This window comes from Diorhabda sublineata, chromosome X (genome assembly GCF_026230105.1).
Source record: "Diorhabda sublineata isolate icDioSubl1.1 chromosome X, icDioSubl1.1, whole genome shotgun sequence".
Classification (NCBI taxonomy): Eukaryota; Metazoa; Arthropoda; class Insecta; order Coleoptera; family Chrysomelidae; genus Diorhabda; species Diorhabda sublineata.
Genome location: NC_079485.1, coordinates 27,584,039 through 27,606,877, shown reverse-complemented (window position 1 = coordinate 27,606,877; position 22,839 = coordinate 27,584,039). Strand labels below are relative to the sequence as shown.

Sequence of the window (22,839 nt, the reverse complement as noted above, 5' to 3'; positions counted from 1 at the left end):
GATGAAAAAATATGGAAAAGGTACCGATTTGCAATACAAATTATTATTTAATCGAAATTATTTCTTCAATATAAAAAATAAAATACATTAACTACATGGTGTTTCGATTCTAGTTATTCGATCTTGAAGTATCGATTTGGATTCAATACACTACATTAAACTCTTTTGGGTTTGTCTTCTTTTTCAATTTTTTCTTGGTGTAAATTAGTTTTTTATTGATAAAATATTCAATAAAATAAATGAAAAAAGTAAATATTTGTTAGTATTCATCGTTATGGATGATGATATGAATTATGTCAATAGCGGCCATAGATAAATGAAACGTCAAGTTCTCACAATAATGAGAAAATATATATCCAACATGTTGCTTATGTCTGGACAATACCAAATCATTCTTTGGTAGTTAACTTTATGACACTTTTAAAAAACTTAGACATGCTCGCACAAGAAGGTAGTGTACATTTTTATTTATTGTGACGTCATTCCTAAAATCGAAGAAGTTGGCTGCGAAAATATGGCTAGAAACAACGTGGAATGACGTTGCGTGGCGTTAAGACGTGTTATGAAAATGAAATACAACACTTATCACTTCATCTAACCAAATCACCACATTCACAAATTGTCTTCTGTAGAGTGAAGTGTTCGTAATAAAAACAATTATTTGTGCTAAAGTGTAACAGAAGCGAATTACAAATATGTCCAAATTACAAAATAAAGGCTTCACGAAAGAAGAAGAATTATTATTACAAGATTTCAGTAGAAATGTTTCAACAAAATCTTCAGCATTGTTTTACGGCAATGCCCTAATTGTATCTGCGGTTCCAATATGGTTATTTTGGAGGATACATATGATTGATTTGTATTCATCATTAATAGTATTTGCTGTGGTCACAGCAATATCCACATATTTATTAGCAATGGCTTACAGAAACACAAAATTTACTTTAAAACATAAAATTGCCGTTAAAAGAGAAGAAGCTGTTACTAGAGATTTGACCAAAAAGCTAGCAGATGATAAGAAAATGAGCAAAAAAGAGAAAGACGAAAGAATACTATGGAAGAAGAATGAAGTAGCAGACTTTGAAGCGACCACTTTCTCCATCTTCTATAACAATGCATTATTTTTGGCTATTGTGATTCTGGCTAGTTTCTACTTACTGCAGTCATTCACTCCAGCTGTAAATTACACTCTTTCCATTGGAATTACATCAGCATTGTTGGCATTATTATCAACTGGTTCTCAGTAGTCTAATGACTATAACATAGCTGTTAACTGTTTCTTGTAAAGTGCTTTTGAACATGCCAGCTGGCATAGTAGATTTATAACAATATAAATGGCCTTTTTCATTAAATGAAACATTAAGTTCTCTTCAACGTGATTATTTTTATTTGTTTATTTCTTATTGGTTAATAAAAAGACTAATTACTTTCCAATTTAAAAAAAATTGTTACAGGTTCTTTTTGGATTATATTTATTTTGTTTATTATTAAACTCTTTCCATAACATGTGTTTTTATTTAAAAAAATTTTAAAATACCAAGTTAGCACAAAATTATTTTATTGTTTAATTGATTACTGCTTGTGTTTATGTTGAATTCCAGGAAATTAAGTTAATTCTAGTGTGTTTCCAAAAAGTAAGAAATTTTAAAGAATGTACTTTGGTCAAGTCAACAACAGGAGTATTGCATTCAATTACCATAAAAGAATGGTACTAATGAATTCATATTACAGTTAAATAATATTGATGTAAATTTGAATTTAGATTACAACCATTAAAAGTTGATATTTTGCTACGCACTCTTATGTATTGTATTTTTATGACTTTACAAAAAAAAGAAGTTACTTCTCTATTAAGAATAAAAGAAAAAACAAAACTCAAAATCTCAATTTATATAATAACAGTTACAAATAAATAACTATAAGTCTCTTGAAAAAAGTTAAAAATAAAAACAATCTAATAATGTTTCTATATATTATTCATCATCATGATCAATCCTGTAGGGCCCAGGACAATTTTCCTCGAGGTCTTTGATATCAATACCCGTAATTACACAATAAATACAGTATAAGTGTTTCTTTCTGAGATAGTCTATTAATGTGAACAAATTCTCTTCACTGATATTTGTCTCAAATTCCTCATCGTCACTACTACTGTCTGTATCTTCATAAATCTCATCTCTCTCCAATTTCTTTCTTTTTTTGATAGTGTCTCTAGTCCAAAAGAAATCTTCAATAGGATCTTTGACTTTCTGAAAACAATGTTTGTATCAAATTTATACAAAGAAATAGCATAGGAGATATGTATTTATATCACCATAGTATTTTTCAAACAATTCCTCTACTGTCTTGTGTAGAATTATATTTTTAATAAAATATGCAAGTATCTATAATGTAAATTCATTATCCTCAATTTATCAGACAAATATATAAAATAAAAATTATAAAGGTAATGTAATAAATACATAAAAATATTTGAATGTATTTATAGCCACATTTAAATAATAAAATACAGTATCCTTTCCACTGTTTCAGTTTTAATAAATTTGTATATTTTGTGATGACTAGAAATATTGAAAAATGTTGCTGAGGCAATTTTAACAGTAAAACATAAGTATTAAAGAAAAAGAGCGAAAATAATTAACTTCAAATATAAATTATATGAAAAGTTTTTGTCAATTTCAACTGAGTACAATTTGACTCCCGATGTTGATTAACTTCAAACTAATTTAAATTAATAATTCTATCTTTCAATGTGTTAATTGTATTAAATACTCTTCAACAATACACAATAATTCAAAACAGATTTGATTTCATAATCCTTTACTGCAGTTGGTTATTAAAAATAGATGTAATACTTACAGCTCTAAAATCTAATTCTTCACATATTTTCTGTGCTTTAAAGAAATCTTTTCTCATTTGTGCTAAGTTCTTTCTTTCTTTATTGGCTAAGTGGAACTGAGTTTCATAATGCCTTAAATAACTTATTTTCCTTTGCTGTTTTTTATTTAACACTTCCTTTAGATGAGATTCACGACCAATACCTGATGTTCCTTGTTTTATAACAATATCAATAGGTTCCTTTATGCCACTTTTATTTTTTCCGAGACTTTCTCCATGTTTAAAACCCATTTTTTCCAGTAATTTGAATCCTTTATTTTCGTCAGATATGGCAGTATTTAAGCCCATTTCTCGGTTTTCTCTTTCAAGTTCTACTAAGGATTTTTGTCGTTTATTTGAGGCTTCAATTTTCTTTTTAAACACATCCATTTTACGTTTTTCTCTATTAAATAAAAGACTTGGACGTACGTCATCTTTGCTGAAATTAGAATGTAAAAAATTTATATTGTTTTATCTTCATAGCTTACCTATCCACCAAAACTTTAAACGACATATAATCATCTTCAGAATCCGACATAATTACTAACTTACATATATAATGTACAAAAGATTTAATGGATTGATTAATTTACGTTTTGAACATTGATAAAGCACGATCCTTATGGACATTTCTCTCAAAGAAACAAAACAAATCGTTTGCAAGAGTTAAAAATTTCATGAGTTAAAACTCAATTTGATAAAAAGATACTAATGGTGCATTCCACTATCCACATTCACACTTGAAATCATCGAGTATATAATCTTAGTCTGAAATACTCTTTAGATCGTTCCACATTGCGACTACGATCGTTGTGGTCGCAGCTAAAACGTCATCCATGACGTAATGACTAACGTTAACGACGACCCTCGTCAAGAGATAGGTCGAAGCTAGCGTAGCAAGAATTAGTGGAATTTTCAAAATTCGAGCAACGCAAATTGCAACCATAAGAATCTATCTCCTTATTTGATGCCTTATCGAATATCCGAAGTACTTTTGAAGCATTCTTAAAACTTATGCTTTATTTTTTCTGTTTTGCCATTCGTTAATATTTATCTCAATACTTAAACACCTCTTAAGTCATTTCACTTGAGTTTACGAATATACTGGACTAAGGCGAACGAGAAAGATCGTGGTCGTGAAAGTGATTGTTGTGAGTGCTTAGTGGAATGCAGTGTTGTTTGTGAACCATAGAATTCAGTCGACATTAAGATTGAACTGATCTTTATGTTCCTAATAAGATGGTGACGGGCAAGGACTCCAAATCGTAGTGTATGTTCTGTGCAAGGATTCTTCCACAAAGAATGCTTGGGTGACGGGTTCCAGCCAGTTCAAACTGTATAGTAAATTTGACATAATATTCAATAATATATAATAATTTTGAATATATCAATAATATTATCCTTATAATGTATCTATTCAGATATAATAGATTGATTGTCGATAGGTAATATTTGATTAGTCTTTTTGAAATTGCAAGGAAAGTAATACGTTTTTTAGTTTGTTATAAAAATACTTTTATGTATATTATGTCACACAGCACATCCAATAATAGCATATTTGGTAAAAATAGTTATAAGCAGTTAAGTTGAAAAAATAAAGAGAGAAACCGCCAAGTGCGTAATTTGCAAAACTCTTGTTACGTGTCTTTATCTACTTCAATAAAAATGTTTTATTTGGGGCCTCTGTTCGGATTTCAGTGATAATATATAATCGTTTTCACTTGACGAGATATTATATTTCAATGAAGCTTATTTGATCACTCACAATTTTTAATTATTGAATGACTGATGTTTTTACTGCACTATTGGCAGATTGATGATACAATTTTAGACAAGGCGCAAATTGGGACACGTATAGCACCTATTGTAATCTACAATATTGAATACATTGACGACGTAGCGCGACCTAACACGACACGCGTGAGCTCACAGACGTGTCCTGTTGTAGTTCAGACACAGTTTGCTGTGCCAAACGAGTGGGTGACTAGCAAGTCTTTCTTTAATTTTTTTAGGAAAAAATGACAGAAGAAAAGTTAATCTAAACGGTAAGGGAATAAAGAGGGCAAACTAGCTTCGATTCATTCGGAAGTAATTAGCAAAATCAGTATCACTCATTTTAGTTGTAATTGTCCACTGTTTTTTATCTTCGATAGAATAGATTTATTAAGTGGTGTAAATTTCTTCCTCATCAAGGAATAAAACATTTTTTGATGCCTGCTATAGTAGCGAACTGCCAATCAAATCCAAACCCCACCAATTCCTCTTTGAAAACGCGTGTCTCAATAAGCGAATCACCACGCGGCACGTGTAGCATGTACGAGTCTTGTCATGCCACCTGACACGTGCTATACGTGTCCCAATTTGCGCAATCAATATCACTCATTTTAGTTGTAATTGTAAATTGTCCACTGGTTTTTCTCTTCGATAGAATAAATTTCTTCTTAAAGAAGGAATAAAACAATATTTCCTCCTCGGCATTATCCGATTCTGATTCAGAACTTAATTACAATAACAGCAATTGTTTTGTTCGATTGTCAAAAATGTCAGACATATTTTGATGCCTGCTAGTCGCGAACTACCAATCAAATCCAAACCCTTTCGTTTCCTATTTGAAAACGCGTGTCTCAATATGAGGATCACCACGCAGCACGTGTAGCATGTACGAGTCCTATCTCTCGTGTCACGCAACCTCACACGTGTTATACGTATCCCAATTTGTGCCTCACCTAATGTATGCTGCTAAAATTTATTAAATTACCATTATTTTGTATAAAAGTACAGATGAATTTGTCTCTTTGATTACTAGGTCTTTTGCCAGACCTCTTATTATACAATAAATATACTATGATAATCATTCGGAAATAAACGATTTGGAAATTGTTTTATGAAAAACGTCATGCTATTCTCGATATTGATAACTTTGAAATGAGTTTTACTATAAACATCTATTATGATCGTGATATAAGGAATGGAAAACGTTTTCAGTTCAAGATGTTTATTCATGAAGTACTATAAACCACATATGCTGTTTTCAAGAACTATTCAATCCAAAAATCAAAAATTTTTATAGTGCCTTATATATTTCGAGATAGTCATATAATTTTGGATTTTTTAAACAACTTCCGTTTATCGTCCAGACTAGTAGGCACCACACCACTATGGTAGTATTTATTATATATTGGTGATATAAATATATTTTTCAAAGAACATTCCAATAACAAAATGTGAATAAATGTATAAATGACACAAAATAAAAATATTTATAAAGAACAAGAACTAGCTGTCGGTAAATACAAAGGTATATGGTACTGTTTGCACTGCCAAGTGGTTTCTTTTCTAATTCTATGTTTATAATATACACGGCACCGTTGAAGAACGCCCACGGGTATTATAATTTGGCAGGACCCCTTGCGCCAATAATTCTTCAGCGACTTTTAAACGAAATTGGACAATGTCTGTTTTGGTTCCACTATTGACTTTATTATGTAGACCATGTGAATTTTCTCATAAAAATGAAAGCACGTTATCAACTGGTCCTGTTTATAAACGCCTTCCATACCTGTATTATATTTGACTACATTTGATAATGTTTTCATCTTTCTTTTTTCTCTTCCCTGTCAATCAATACTTGTATGTTTTGTACTAAGTATGTATACATCTTTTTTATCTTTCCATTTTAGTGCTAATAAACCGTGGGATGATAATATTTTGGCCTCTCATTTTTTTAATAGTTTGAGGAAAGCAAGTTTTCTGTTCTTTCGCAGTTCCAATTACATTTGTATCTTGTTCCAGTAATTTGAAATATAATTGAGGAAACGAATACGAATTGTTCATGTACAGTATGTAGTTTTTTTTAAATTGGTTGTGCCACTTCTAGGACAACATTCTCAGACGCCGGTATTTTGTCTGTGCCAACATAGATTTTAAAACGAATACAATAATCTGATAAAGACTCTCAAAGTTTATAAATTTTTATTCCAAATCGCGCTCGTTTCAATTGATTCGGCGCTTTCTAAAGTATAAAAATTTTCGAATGTAGTTTTCAGATAATCAACTAAATTTCTGATCTGATCATTTTTACTCAACTTTTCCTTGTCTGTAAAGGAATCTTAAGATATCAAAAAACGTATCCCCTGGCATAGTGGCTGAGAAAACTTGGAGTATTTATAATAGTTCTTTTTGACCAATATGAACTCAATTTAGATTTTTTTATTTGATATATAAGAATACATAATGCTATATATCCTTTCATTTCATCCACAGTTACTGGAAACCACATTAGATTTCGTTCATTTGCACATTCTTTCACAATTATTTGACTGATATATCTATTCGTTTCTTCAACTGTCATTTTCCAAAAAAATAACTTGATCTAGCCCTTTCAATGGTATAGGATTATCACCCATATGTACAAAACATTTATTCTAGCTATTTCTTGAAATTATTTTATATCAGCAAGATTTTCTTTTTCGTCCCAAACCATTGTTCTTGCAATTGTTCGATAGATGATTCACTATCGCTCGATAAAAGCAGCGTACGTTTTTGACGTACTGATATTACTTCAGTTATCGTTAGTTTAAAAAAATAATAAGTGGAATTAACTTTATTTGCAATTGTAAGATGTCAAAAACCAACGAAAGGAAATTGTTTGCGATCAACGCCAACTGGTTGGAGTACTTGAAAAATCAACGCCTGCTTCTCTAATTCAGATGACAAGTCAAACTCGTCCGTTTTGCATAACTAATGATCAATCAAGGTATGTGATAACTAGTTGACTCACAGCTTTTGCTTAGCTATACAACCTTCAGCATTTATGGAATAGAAAGGAGAAGATCTATGATTTTAATGGATATATATGTTTATTGTATAAATAATGTTTTTCAAATAAAATACAATAGAAGAACTAAACAAAATTTATTTGATCATTTTTTTCCGTAAATTCTAATACTGCTTAAAGTACAAAAATTGAGGATAGAAGTTTCTTAAAAATGTGAAACTAGTACGAGTATTAAATATAACATTAGATATAAAAAAAGTCACTTTTTTGTAATAACACATTGAATAGGTAATAATTATTAAATAAATATCAGTTCTGTTACTATATAAAAGTATTTTTCTTTTTTTTTTTATTTTTTCTTTGAGTCAACACCTACAGATTGTTTAGTGATGACCCATTTTGAATGCAGTGATATGTGGGAATAAGGGCAAGGGACAAGAAAAGACGACCTGAAGAGCTATAACAAATGTTTATTTTAAATGAATGACATGGGCTACAACTATAACGATGAACCTCACACTCAGATTGACACACACACTCAATCGAGACCGAGATCTGAATGTAGAATAATGCACAAAACCCTTGTTGGCCTATCTAACATTCAAAGTTTAGAGAAAAATACTTATGACAAAAAAATATCACCATTTACCCTGTGCAAGTCTCTGTTGTTGTCAAATGCAAGTGACCAACTGTACTCAAGCGGACAGACTTGCTAGGTACTAGCTGAACATATGGTACAGGTACACAACATGAAAACACACTGACGTAAACCAATCAGAATCCTCCCAAATAGGGTGGGTAGCCTGGTGGATGAGTCGGTGTAGCTTGGGGGTAACTATAATATGGATAGTTTGGACTTGGAACATGCAAACCTGGTGCATAGCTCTGAGCATACGGTATTTGTGGGTAACCAATAGGCATTGGTTCATAGTGACCACTCCACGTTGGAGTAGGATACAGGGGGTACCCTGAACTTGGGGGATAATTATATGGAATAGGACTAGCCCTAGATGAGGATGATACATTATAATTATTGAACTGGCCGGCATATTGGTCAGGTGCTTCACCTAGAGGAGCATCACCTTCAGTTATACTTGGTATTTGATCTACTAAAGATTCCAAACCCGATAAACTTTTAGTAGCAATATCTTGTGTTTGTCTTGGAGATGAATATTGTTCTGGTTGATGAGGGGGATCCATATTATACGATTGGTAATGATAATGAGCTTGCTCACTATTTGTCGAAGGAGCTGGACTCCCCAAACGACATTCAGCTTCTTCTGCCATGCTTGTAGGAGGTTCAAAATCTGGAGGACCAATAGGGGAAGCGGGCGATCCCAATTGTTCAGAACTAATTGCCGCACTTATTTCTGAGCTTAAGTCAGAATGAGTGAAGGGTTGGGAATGAGGTCTTGGGGATTGACTGTAAGGGGGTCGAGGGGACTGGCTATATGTGGGACGAGGAGACTGACTATACTGTGGTCTGGGGGACTGACTATATTGTGGTCGTGGTGACTGACTATACTGAGGTCTAGGAGACTGACTATATTGTGGTCTTGGAGAATTTGTATAGGGTGGTCTAGGTGACTGACTATAAGGAGGTCGGGGCGATTGAGTGTATGCTTGTGGGGGTTGAGGAGCATAAAGGTTTCCAGACCCATTGGGTGGAGTCATAGCTGGGCCCATTTGATAGAAATTGTTGGGAGACTGGATTGGAGATGGGTTTGAATAACACTGAGATAAATTGGTCGATGTATTATCTGGTGGATTTAAGTCCATATTTTCAACCTTAACCTTTTTAGGCCGGCCTCTTTTTTTCTTTGGAAAATCACAGTTATTATTCTGAGTAGAGGGAGGTTTCCGAACTACTGGTTTTGGAGGAGATTCTTCACCTTCTACTTTTATTTTTTTCGGTCTACCTCTCTTCTTTTTACACGGTATAATTGTACCATCTTCATTTTGGATCACAGCATTACTTATGTCAGTGAGCTCTGGAGAAAATGGATCTGGCTTTGGTTCTGCTTCGTAGCACGACTTTAAACTTGGTTCAGAAAATACCATTTCGTTTTCATCAATTTCTGTTATCAAACCGTTCAAATAATCACGGAATTTTTTCAATGCCGCATAAAAAGGAACCTTGTCAGCAGCTCTTGGCAGTTGGGCACACCTTGCACTTGAAGATGGCATCACCCACATGTGCTGTAAAAATATTTACTCTAATTACATCAATTGAAAGCATTTTATTTGAAAAAAAAATTGAAGTTACCATAATTATTGAACTAGAATAATTTGTATCAGTTAACTAGATTTGATTAAAATCATGGTTAGTAATAATTAAACTTTATTGTAGGTATTTTCACGTTATTTCGAGGGAATTAATAGTTTTTTCTCAATAAAACTGCTCAATACATTTTCTACATAAGGGATAACTCGACCAACTCACTTAGACTGTTATTATTTACTATTAACATATATTGTTCTGCACTTCTACAATTAGTAAATCCTCCAATAGATTTTAAATAAATTGTAAACATGACAACATAACCCTGGAAGTGTCATCATATAATTTTACCAGAAATTATAACGGAAGTTGATAATAATAAAAAATTTTAGTAATATTACTGCTTGATTTATAGCACCAAAATGCAAGTCCTGGTATATGCAAATGACATAGTGCTCATAACCAGAACAGAACAGAACAGGAAGTACAGAAAATGTTTTTACTATTTGAAAAGACAGCAAAAAGATATGGCCTACGTGTCAACGAACAAGACCAAGTATATGGAAATGGGCAACGACTTTTCAAGTAACAACTAATTAAAGATCACAACAGAGCAAAACAAGGAGTTCCGATTTGAAGTTTGAATACCTGGGACCTGGGAATACAGGACAGTTATACAACCTAAGGTGTTATATGATAGTGAATGTTGGGCCATGAATAAGAAAGAGGAAAACAAGCTAAATGCATGGGAAATAGGAGTGTTAAGAAAAAGTTTTGGAGGGATACGAGTGAAAGAAGATGAATTGAGAAGAAAAACGAATGCAGAGATTGAAAGGTTATATGGTCAGGCAGAGATCGGCTATATAGTAAGGAAAGAAAACTAGTGAGTGAAAAGAGCCTAAACAAGTGAGGAAGGCGGAAAAATAAGAAGAGGATGTCCATTTGGGAAATGGCTAGATGCGTATAAGGAAGACTTAGGGATAGTGAACTGACGCAATGCAGCCATCAATAAAAAGAGTTGAAAAAAAGCAGTAGAGAGACTTCAAGCCATAAGGACTGCTTTGTTGTTTTATATATAGTATTACTGCTATAGTGACCATACGTCCCGGATTTTTCTAGAAGCAATATTTATCCTAGATTCAGGTTGTTTGTCCTATCCAACCAAAGGTGGGTTGAAATGGTCTCTCACTTTAATAGTCGTGAACTTCCATTTTCAAATTTACGAAAATTAGCAGAGTTCTTTTTCTACCTTCCTGGCACAAATGCTTCTACGAAAAGAATATTTTTTTAATGAATAGCTTTTGGATAAGTGACAAGATTCGATTTGAAATAGACACACTAAAAGCGATATCACTTACTAAAGTTAATTATGAAGAAAATTGTACAGAATTTTATATACAAAAATCTAGTGAAAAAGTTTTGTACTCAGTAATTCTGATTAAAAAAAATCTGATTTTTATTATGTCTTTAAATAGTATTTGTTATGTATAATTTATATTAAAAAAATAATTTCCTCCCTCCCGCTACAAGTTCCCGTCACGGATTTGAAATAAAAAAATCTTAATTACTGCTGGTAAGCTTAGATCAGAAACTTATTTGGGAATGAACTTTAAAGAAAACCAATAAAAGGCTAGGATTGTTCGTGGCTATTAATTAATTATATCTTTGTTATAAGGAAATATTTATACCAATTAAGGTAGAGAGACATATATGTATGTGTAAATTAACGGTTTATAATAACCAACCAACCCAACCTAACCAATAATAGATTTAAACCTAATAAATGAGACAAACGGATATTTAATAGTAAATAATGTACTAGGAACAATATACTGCTATAGAATTAATCAATAGGAAATGCAGTAATATAGTTAAATAATTGACAAGGAAGTTATTTTTTGAGTACTATTTTGTCATCCCTTTATTTTACAATCCAAAATTGCATTGACGTAATGTTACTTACCGTAGTTGTACCTTCAACTAGATCCGGCTGCCTTCCAAACTTGAAATCCTTTTTCCCCGAAAACACTTCATAAATAAGTTTTCCATTAAATACAGCTATCTTAGGTCTAAACTTTTTTAATTTTTCTAACAAAATTTGACTACCCTCTTTAATTTCTTTACGAGTTAGATCAGCACTACCCTTTGTGGCACGTTGTACCATATTTGTGAAACCTATGCCTACTTGAAGTAACTTATAGTCTTCATCTGCAGACATTTGTTGAGGTGTTAAACCAGAGAGGTACAAACATTTCCAAAAATGGTTGCCTGGTCCAGCATAGTGGTGACCTTTATAGGCCGCAAAAAGTCCAGGATTTATCCCAATCTGAAAATGAAGATTTAGATTATAAAAATGAATTTTCATTGAAAGATAAGAGTTTCTTTGAATTCAAAACATTGATATTGAAAAATGATGATCAATATAACGGGATAACTAAAAAGGGAGACCAAAGACCGTTCCATCTGCAGGTCATGGCGTCAGTTTTTTAGATGCGCGTGGGATAATTTCGGCTAAGGAGAAAGTGATAATGCACTAGCTGACACATCCGTTATTGCAATAGCCAAAATTAATGAATTAAAGTTTGAATTGCTACCTCATGCACTCGCCAAATTTATCACCCTCGGATTTTTTTCTGTATACACTTGAAAAAATGGCTCGGTGGACAAAGATTTTCCAACAATGTAGAGGTGATGTCGGCAATTAATGGTTATTTTGATGAACTTGACGATTCTTATAATAAAATGGGTATCGAACTTATTGTGCATCGCTGGGAAAAGTCTATTAAACTAAAATGAGATTACACTGAAAAATATAGTTTTTTCCAAAATTTTTCGGTTTTTCTTTGTTGGGCTAGGTACTTCTAGGACCATCTTCGTATATTCGAGCTATAGGTTCATTATACTATTTACTTGTGTTACGAAATAATAAATTTTGGAAATGATATAAATATTTCTTCAAATGAGAAAAAAAATCGCGCAATTACTGAAACTATTCCCAAATTTCCTTTTAACAATAGAAAAAAGGGGGTCTACTTGTCTAAAGACGGTTTGGTTGTTTATACTCGAACGTGTTAAATATTAGGCCTTTGTGAACTAGGAGGAGAATTTATTGTAAATTTGAATGAGTTATATACACAAAAGTTAGTAAAATAATTGAGTTACTTTTCAAATTTAAAAATTTTAATTGAAAAATCTGGTATATAAAATCAACTGAACAGTTTACGAAATGAAGACAGTAAATAAATAATACTTACTATAATTATATCTAAATTTTCAGTTAGATGATCTGGTAATGTCCTTTTGGATACTTCTTCCTCTGGCATTCCATTAAAACGATCATGTTTTTTTCGTTCTTTTATAGGCCGTGGTACTCCCCCGTTCATATCTTGGGTAAATTCAGGCCTATTAAAATTCATATTTTTTTATAAATTCACTAAAGCTGTAAATATAAACACAACTAACAAAACTTAAAACAACACACGATATTTAAATAAAAGTAATGAAATGTTAACAAGAATTTAATCAAAATATCATAAATAAAATTAAAATAGTAACTTTTCATTAAGTTATTCAAAAAATGTTACATAATGGAAAAAATCACACTACATTTTAAGAGACTACATTATAATTTATGATATGAATTATGACCCATTTATTAGGGGTCTAATTTTGTAGATATCATATTTTACTTCATGAAGCGATTCCGGTGAATGATGTTGTGTTATCAGTCTTATCAACGTGATAACTAACATGATACACGATCTTATCAATGATAAAAACTCTTTCAATTCTCAAAATTTTGACTGAGTTATTATATTGACATGCGGATTGAAGAAAATGAAAAGAATAATCCTTTGGATCTATCTAAGTCTTCATTACGTAGTATGAAGGATTTAATAGTATCAAGATACAAATATTTACAGAATTTTATTCCATCTGATTAGATGCATTCGTAATAAATGTTTAGTGAGATTAGGTAATTAATATATTAGATTATAATACTTGAACTTAATAGAAGTATATTTAATTTTATATACGGATACTGGTAATAACTTATTGAATGTGATCACAAAAATAATAATAATGTTTTTATGATTATACATAAGTAAAATTGACTTTTTATCCATATTGCTTAAAAAGAATTCCTGCAACATCATATAAGTTGCTAGAGGTCTTTTATATGACCACGACGAATAATTGTAGAAGTGGTAATTATAGCCAGCCATAAACCACGTTTTGGGTATGAAATTTTACTGAATAATATATCATTTCTCATTTTTAGCCAATTTCCTAATCATATCCTTTATTCATTCATTTTAACCCCTTATTTAGCAATATTCACTCCTTATTGATTCATTTTTGATTGTCTCCTTTATTTTAACATCCTATTGATTCATTCTAATTCTTATTTCTCTATTTCAACATCTTGTTCATTTATTCTAGCCGATTTTTCATTTTTATGCCTCATTTCTATATTTTTACCCCTTATTCACTCATTTTTACTCCCTTCTCACTATAGTTTTCCGATCATTTTTTTAAATCTTTATTCAATTTCTAATTTATATCTTTTATTCATTCATTTTAACCCCATATTTATTAATCTTCACTCTTTATTGATTCGTTTTGTTTCTCTTTCCTCTATTTCAAATCTTGTTCATTTATTTTAGTCGACTTCTCATTTTTATGTCGCATTTATTTATTTTACTCTTCTTCATTTATTTTCACATCTCATTTATATATTTTGACCCCTTATTCAATAATTTTTACTTACTTCTCATTAGAATTTTCCGATCTTTTTTATTTTTAACCAATTTCTAATTTATATTCTCTATTCATTCATTTTAACCCCTTATTGATTCTCTTTTCTTTAGTTTAACATCTCATTGATTAATTCTAATTCTCATTCCTCTATTTTGAAATTGTGTTTATTTATTTCATCCGATTTTCTCAATTCATTTTTATATTTTTACCCCTCACCCATTCATTTTTTCTCCCTTCTCATTTTAATTTTCCTGTAATTTTTTATTTTCACCAAATTTATAATTGAGATATCCTTTATTCATTCATTCTAACCCCTTATTTATCAATGTTCACCTTTTATTGATTCTCTTTCCTTTATTATAACAGTCATTGATTCATCTCAACATATTGTTGATTTAATTTAGTTTTCTCATTTTTACGCCACATTTCTTCATTTTTATGTCACATTTCATTATTTTATCCTTATTCATTCATTTTCTTAACTCATTTATATATTTTTACCCCTTATTCATTCATTTTTACTCCCGTCTCATTATACTTTTCCGATCATTTTTTATTCAATTTCTAAGTTATATCTTTTATTCATTCATTTTAACCCCATATTTATTAATCATCACTCTTTATTGATTCGTTTTGATTATCTTTCATCTATTTCAATATCTTGTTCATTTATTTTAGCCGATTTCTCATTTTTATGCCGCATTTATTTATTTTACTCTTCTTCACTTATTTTCACATCTCATGTATACATTTTAACCCCTTATTCATTCATTGTTACTCCCTTCTCATTTCAATTTTCCGATCCTGTTTTTATTTTTAACCAACTTCTAGTTTATATTCTGCATTTATTAATTTCAACCCATTACTCATCAGTAAACAAATACTAGAGGTATTCAGAAAGTTTGTTTGTTTATTTATTTGGGATTTTACATACCATTTAAGTACCATAGGTTTACCCTGAAACAGGTTAGGTTAGGTTCAAAGGCAAATAATCATTAAAACGACTTACAAAAAAAGTAAGTTGCTTGATTTACAATTCGTAAAATTTGAACATTATTAAAACTTTTTTTTCTTCTATACAGTAGTTCTTATACATTTTTATGTCGTAATCTAATGTAATCTAATAATTTAGTATTATTACTTGGAATATCATACGTCAACAATTATTTCAGTATTTCTCAATATTTTTGCTATTAAATTTGCTCAGATTTCTGAATAAGGTCTCGCTATTAAATGCTATTAATTAGATTTCTTCTCGTCCTACTTACCCAGACATTTCATCTAATTATGAGAGTTGTTCCCACTGTTTCGCCACTGAGCATGGATCGTGTCGAGCAGCGTGCCGTGATTAAATAATTGCGTTCAAAATAATTGACCTCAACGCAAATTTACAAAGATTTGGAGGATACATTAGAGAAATCTGCAGTGATATACTAATAGGATGGTGTCGTGAGTGTAAATAGTCATGCTAACCGTATTTTGGAATGGCCGAAAACTATGTGAGGTGATAAATAAGAAACGACGGAGGAAGGCATTTGGCATCCAGCTATTGCTTCATATTTTCAAGCTTTTGCGTGGTGAAGAAGAAAGGAGCACACATAGTAATGGATAATGCAAGTCAACACTCGAGAAAAATCGCCTGCAACCAAGTGGTTAAGAAAATATTTACAGAATCGGCTAAATTCAAAGAATATTAAGTTCCATCTAGTTCTGTGAGAAAAGAGATGTATTCTTTTGGATTTGACGTATATCTTCCAGCTTTTGTTTTGATACCTATCGTCTTCGATTCTAATAAGTGGGGTACGTAAAGAGTGGAATATGATTTGAGGGAGATTGAAGGTAAGTGTTTATATTATTCTGTGAATTTTGTCCAAACCGTATTTTAAAATGTAGTTAATTTGTATTAATGTTTGACATTTTGTCCATGTATTTGATGAAGAAAGTTATGTTTTAAACGTTTCCACTTTAAACTTCCCAAGATTAACTTTAACCTTTTCTAAGGTTTTTAATAATTGGTTTGTGTTTATTTCATATTTCTATGTATGTAAGACTCTAATTTCAAATTACAATCATTCAAATTTCTTTTAGATACATCAGAAAATATCAAAGAACTTTACACATGGCATTGTATTCTGACTTCTTTTGTTTTTTTCTTTAATTGAATTTAGATTAGTAATTAGAAAATTTTAAAATATACCGACTAACATTCATAATAACAAATAGGTTTTAAATTTATCCCTAAACTACTAGCGATATATCTAAATTAATGAAATTAGTAAAAATATTTAGATAAACACAAATATAAAATCAAATATGACAACAGAGGAATATGATTGTGCAATAATTCCTTGACCTTTGAAAATAAAGAAAAGTACACAGATCACGTTAAGAAGTTTATCATACGAAACAGAAAATGTTGTAGATGAAAATACGATCGACTGTGGGTGGAGTTATTCATATGAGGATCATAAGATGTATCTGTCTTTAAGTTATTAATTAGTCAAGATATAAAAACTAATATATAGGGTGTTCCTAAATTCATACGACAAAATTCAGGAGATTGCTCGTAATTAATTAAGATGGGTCTTTCCTCTAACAAAATTTCCTCACTCAAAGTTTTTATTTTTTTCCTAAAATTTGCTGCAAGGACCAAGAAAGTATAATCCGAAAAAACAGATGATGAAACTATGGCCTCTACTATGATCTGACATCCAAAATAGACTCCATGGAGTGGTATCAGAAAGGAGAGCCATAGGTCACGAAAATCACCACAAAAAAGTAATGGCTATGATATTTTGGGACTAAGAGGGCATCTTTTTGATTGACTATGAGAAATCGAATACAACTATAAATGCGGCATATTATACTGATTCACTATAACAGATGCATGAAAAAATCTCGAAAAAGGCTTGGCGAGATGTGCAGTTGCTCCAGTCCATACTGCTTCGCTTCCCAAAGCTACTGTACATGAATGTGGCTGCACAGAAATTGAACACCCATCATATTATCCTGATCTGGTCCCATTCGACTATTTTTTTTGAAGCTGAGGGTCGAGTTAATGGGTAAAAGATTTAACGGGGACGAATATTGTACGAATATTTTGACACTAGAGATGTATTATTTTTTAAAGTGACATAGTAGTAACTTTAGTCATACATTCTGAGAAGTATGTGGAAATAAAACGGAAATATATTGAACTCATGAGCCGCACTACATGGATCTTTATCAAAAAAGGTTTTGGAAATTAATCGAAATTGGAAATACTAGCCAACATAGAAGTTAATATGCGATGTACCGCACTTTTTGAAATGCCTACGATATCTGCTGGCTCCCGCACTTTCAGTTGACGATCATGCAGTAAATCGTGGATTTTTGTGAACATTTCTTCAATGAATAGTCTCCTCATTTAGTTGACCTCTGCAATGCTGGTCTTCGCAGGCCGTACGGCCTCGTTTAAACCCAATACGAGTGCCTTTTTTTTCAAACTCCGATCGCTCCGTGCCGACGCTACGCGGGCAGAAAAAGCGGCCATATGCTGTAGGCGACTGCGAAGCTCTCGCTCCCGCTCTATTTACTCCGCCATTATTGACATTCAGGCGTCAGTCGGCGTTGTGCTACATCCACGTAAACATGTCCGTCGTTATTGATGCTTCCGCCAAGTGTGAATTGCAAAGTGTGATTTGTTTTCTACAGGCTGAATGCCATAGTGCTGCAGAAATTCAGCGGAGAATGAGTCGTGTGGATGGGGAAAACTTCATGAGTGATGGTATTGTGCGTAAATTGTGTCAAAAGTGTTAAGATGAAGGGGGCCAAGGACGCAAATCTCATTTCTGATGACCTGGTTCAACGAGTTGATAGAATGGTTAAAGAAAACCGCAAATTCACCATTACTGCTTTGTCTACGGAATTTCCAGAAGTTTCAAAGTCTGTTTTGTATTCTACTTGACATTTTTTCAAAAACATTGCAGGATAAACAACTTTAGTACTAATCGCGAATTTTCTTTCATGAATTCTCAAACAATTATACTATGCCTGTTAGGTTTTGGAAATTAATCGAAATTGAAAATACCAGCCAACATAAAAGTATTATGTATTCTTCATCAATATTTCGAGTATATTATCAAATTTTAATGAATAAATATTGACATACCTCTCAATAAAGAGCCAACTTTAACTTCACTATCATGTATAATATTCAAATGACAATAATTAATTTCTTGAATGTCCGGTTTTGTATAGGATAAAAATACGCAAAATTATCGAGAGATAACACTCAATTAAATTTATTATATAATTTCATATTTACTCAAACTTCCCGATTATAAAACAAGAATTACACGATTAAATACATCAATAAAAATTTGGCGACGACTATGTAGTTATACTGACTATCGCTAACATTTTAATTGAGATGTAATAAAATAACTCAACAACAAAATTTATAATCAGAATATTTCATTTTGAATTGATACTTCGAACCAAATTTTGTTTCAGTAGATTTATTTTTAAATAGAGAAAATATTAATGATTAATTTTTTTTTATTTTCTAATTGTTATTCAAACTAAATTAAAATCACATCAATACATTTTATTCCAAATAAATGACAAAAAATTTCATCTGTAGATTTTTATGAGTTGAAAATTATTCGTGAATCCTCTTTTGTTGTTTTCTAGAAACTTTTCGAACGAAATCGAACTCGCATAAAACATTACTTGATTCCAAATTAATTAAAGATTCTACAACGAATAAACAACTGTATTATAACTAAATACTAACATTCTAAATATTCTCCTTCACTGATTCTTCTTTTAGATATAACTTGAAGAAAACTTGAAGTTTCTTGATATTTTTGTATCTGCTTTTCTTTAAATTGATTGAATAATGCGTACCCAACGATGGTTCCACTTCCTGAAGCGGTCCTAGAGATTAGTTCATTCGACACCAGATCAAACCGCCTCTTTATCATCGATCCGATGTTTTTTGTGTAGCATAATCTGGGGAAGAGCCAAGTTTCAAAACTTAGTGTTTTGTTAAATCTTGCTGCACAAAGTCCGACATGAAATAGTCAACAATCTTTTCAACATTTCAATGTAGAATTTTTTAATGATCGTGACCTTTAACCTTTTCTTTGCGACGCCCTTCTATAGTCGGGCTAGTGAAGCTTTTTCCCTGCTTTACCCCATTTTAGTAGGTCCAGACGAATGTTCTGTGCTTGCGGACCATCCCTAAAGTCGGGCGCGAGATTTTCAACAACTGATTAAAATAGTCCCGTAAACCCATTCTAATGGATTTCAGAAATGATCGATAAAGTCTTACTAGCAGTGAATAGGTTAAGAGCGTTATCGTGCTACATAACATCATATTCAATATTTTTTTCACTTTGTTCAGATTTAGACTACTTTTTTTGGGCGTGGCAATTCTCTTTTCGGATAGCTCATTTATAACCAGTAAAAATCTGGGCAAGGAAGAATAAGGCAAAATTTAAAGCAAATTTTTTGATCTAATTTTTTTACAAGCCGATGAAACCAGATGCACGTCTAATCGGTAATAGCTCACATTGGAGAGTTTAAGTTGGAATTTCTGGAGCCGTCGGTGATATTCATACTGAACACACTGTTTATACTACCACTATTTTCACAAAGTGAAAACCACAGAAATTGAAGGTGGTGAAATTTTAATATCCTTTGATTTAAGTTCAATAATACCCAGCATACCGATTCCGCAGACCTTGGAGTACCTAGAGGACTTCTGAGATTTAATAGTTTGGGATCTGATGTAATCAAAGGATATTCACAGTTAACAAAAATATGTATGGAGCAAACGAATTCTACAAACAAGACGAAGGAACAGCAATGGTCAACTGCTTATTACCGTTTATGGTTGAACTGTGCTTTAGTCATTTTGAAAAGCAAACTAGTCAGTATTTTCCCAGATTATGGTACAGGTATGTGGATGATATTTTCGCCATATTCAACACGAAAAAGCCATTTCGAAATTGAATTCAAAATATCCATCTATAGATTTGTGGAAAATAATGAATAGTTACTATTTTTAGATACTACATCATGAGATGCATTGAGGAAACGACCTTTATTGAGGATGTAGTTATACTCTTTCTTCTTAACCAAATGCGGTCGTTTCTGCTTCATTTCTTCGCTCAAACGTTGCAATAAGTTCGCATAATACTCCATCCGAAAAAACCGACGCCACGACCTTGCCTGCAGATGGAAAGGTCTTTCCCTTCTTTGGAGCCGGTTCTCACTTTTCAGTCTAATGTTCTGATTGTTCTTTTGTTTTGAATGTGAAGTGATGGTCCTATGTTTCATCAATAGTTATGCCAAACGCTTTTTGAATTGCCTACTACGTCTGCTAGCTCGCGCACTTTCAGTTGACGATCATCCAGTACGGTTTTGTGGGTTTTCTTAAAAATTTCTGTAGTTGTTACCTCATTTGGTCAACTACTGTGATGCTGGTCTTTGCAAGTCGTTCGGCATCGTTTAAACTCTGCTACCCAATAATTTAGATCAGTCTCACCCAAAGTAGAATCTAGTTCAGCTTTTATATTGGTTGGGCGAAGGCTTTCCAAATAAAAGTATTGTATCATATAACGATGACTAATTTTTTACATGTTTACAATTCAATGAGAACGTTTACTACTGATGGTTGCCAAAGAAATTCTAAACATGGCGTCTTCAAAATTGAAATATATGCTGTATAGATAGTGTAGTTATGATATTTTTCAAGCAAATACCGCCATCTCGGGCCAAGTACTTCTAGGGCCATCCTCGTAAGTATTATACATTGTATATTATCAATACGCTTGTTGGTTCATCAGAAATTTTTTTCAAAACATTCTAGGAAAAACAACTTCAGTACTAATCGCGAATTCTCTTTCGTGAATTCTATCAACTGAAAATAAATGTCTCGAAATGGTAATTAGAGGTTAGCAAATAAAAAGAGATGCAAAAAACAGATCTATACCTAAACTTCGATTATTTGTTTATTTGAAGACGTTGATGGCCGGCAAGATCGTATCATATCGTCCACAACATCTCAATCAATTTTAAAGAATTGTTACCAATGATATACCGCATATTTTCGTTAAAATTGTAACTGTGTTCGATAATTTTTTATTTTTTGTGAAACACATTTAAGCTGAACTGACAAAATGACTCACTATTAACACAATAAATCACGGACGTCTAAACTCCAAATTAATATTAAGTGCAGTTATGTCAACAAAAGGTTCAAATAATAGTTTCATCATTAATCTTATAACAATTTGTAATCGATAACTTGGAAGCTTAAAGCCTATAATTTGGAATGCTTTTAAAAAAGTAGTAAATAGGGCGGATGTTTAGTGACTTACATTATTCTCACGTAAAAATTCAACTGCTTGCAGTTTGTGACGATGCATTATCATGATGCAACATTAAGTTGCATCAAAAATTGACTAACTCAAAAGTTGCAGGTAAACATTTTGTGGTGTGCTAGTTTGCTGTAAATGTACGTTGGTCTGTTAATTACAAATCTTGAGAGTTGCCTCAAATGCTTGATAGATATATGTTGGATCTTCTTCCATCGTACATTTCATTATAAAATTCCGAAAACAAATTAGTGACGTTTATCTTTACATTCTTATTTATATTTGTGAAGAATCAAACAAGTTTATTCAAGATTACAAACACATACACCACAAGTCGTATTAATTTGCACGTCTGAACAAAAGTTGCGGATGGGATGGCGGTTGGCGCAGCAACGGCAAGTCTGGACGCGTTATACTGAATATGGAATATGCAAGTTTTTACAAGTAACAGTCGTTGACCTTCTTAACTGCCTATATTAAAAGGAGAAGTCAAGTCAACGTTTTAGTTCTCAACTATTGAAACCAAATTAATTTCATGGCTTCCGCTTACTATTGTGGACTCCCATTTTTTGTCACGCCCAACGTAGAGCCCCGTCGAGTCTCCTGTGGACTCCTGGTGGTTGTTCCAGGAGTCTATTGGTGGATCCTGGGTTCATCTACAGTTATGAATTGAGTAAACTGCAATACTAAGGCCCTATTATCCTCATGGTTCAAAATGAACAAATACGGCACCCAACGCGAGGATAACTTGTGCATACAGTATATGACAAGTGCCTTCTTCTGAGATGTCGATAGCCTCTTCTATCTCTGTGATGTTAATCTGACGGTCTTTCTGT

The 22,839-nt window shown here is 32.1% G+C and overlaps 3 protein-coding genes across 4 annotated transcripts in view; 1 reads left to right on the top strand and 2 right to left on the bottom strand.

Annotated features, from left to right (window-relative positions):
- Positions 1-532: 532 nt before the first annotated feature.
- Positions 533-1,792, top strand: LOC130451647 (translocon-associated protein subunit gamma). Its single transcript, XM_056790801.1, has one exon. It carries the CDS (start codon positions 696-698, stop codon positions 1,245-1,247), a length of 552 nt encoding a protein of 183 aa, XP_056646779.1. The 5' UTR covers positions 533-695; the 3' UTR covers positions 1,248-1,792.
- An 83-nt stretch (positions 1,793-1,875) lies between these two features.
- On the bottom strand, positions 1,876-3,736 carry LOC130451646 (G patch domain-containing protein 11). Its single transcript, XM_056790800.1, has 3 exons — positions 3,366-3,736; positions 2,860-3,316; positions 1,876-2,249 (listed from the first exon to the last, which is right to left on the bottom strand). Exons 1-3 carry the CDS (start codon positions 3,413-3,415, stop codon positions 1,974-1,976), a joined length of 783 nt encoding a protein of 260 aa, XP_056646778.1. The 5' UTR covers positions 3,416-3,736; the 3' UTR covers positions 1,876-1,973.
- A 4,038-nt stretch (positions 3,737-7,774) lies between these two features.
- The window catches only part of LOC130451645 (uncharacterized), a 34,575-nt gene continuing 19,510 nt past the window's right edge, over positions 7,775-22,839 (bottom strand). For both annotated transcript variants that reach the window (XM_056790797.1, XM_056790799.1), the window contains exons 3-5: positions 13,130-13,277; positions 11,839-12,201; positions 7,775-9,853 (exon numbers count right to left, since the gene is read on the bottom strand). In XM_056790797.1, coding sequence (XP_056646775.1) covers positions 8,429-9,853; positions 11,839-12,201; positions 13,130-13,277 — 1,936 coding nt within the window. In that variant the 3' untranslated portion in view covers positions 7,775-8,428. The remainder of the gene's footprint in view (positions 9,854-11,838; positions 12,202-13,129; positions 13,278-22,839) is intronic.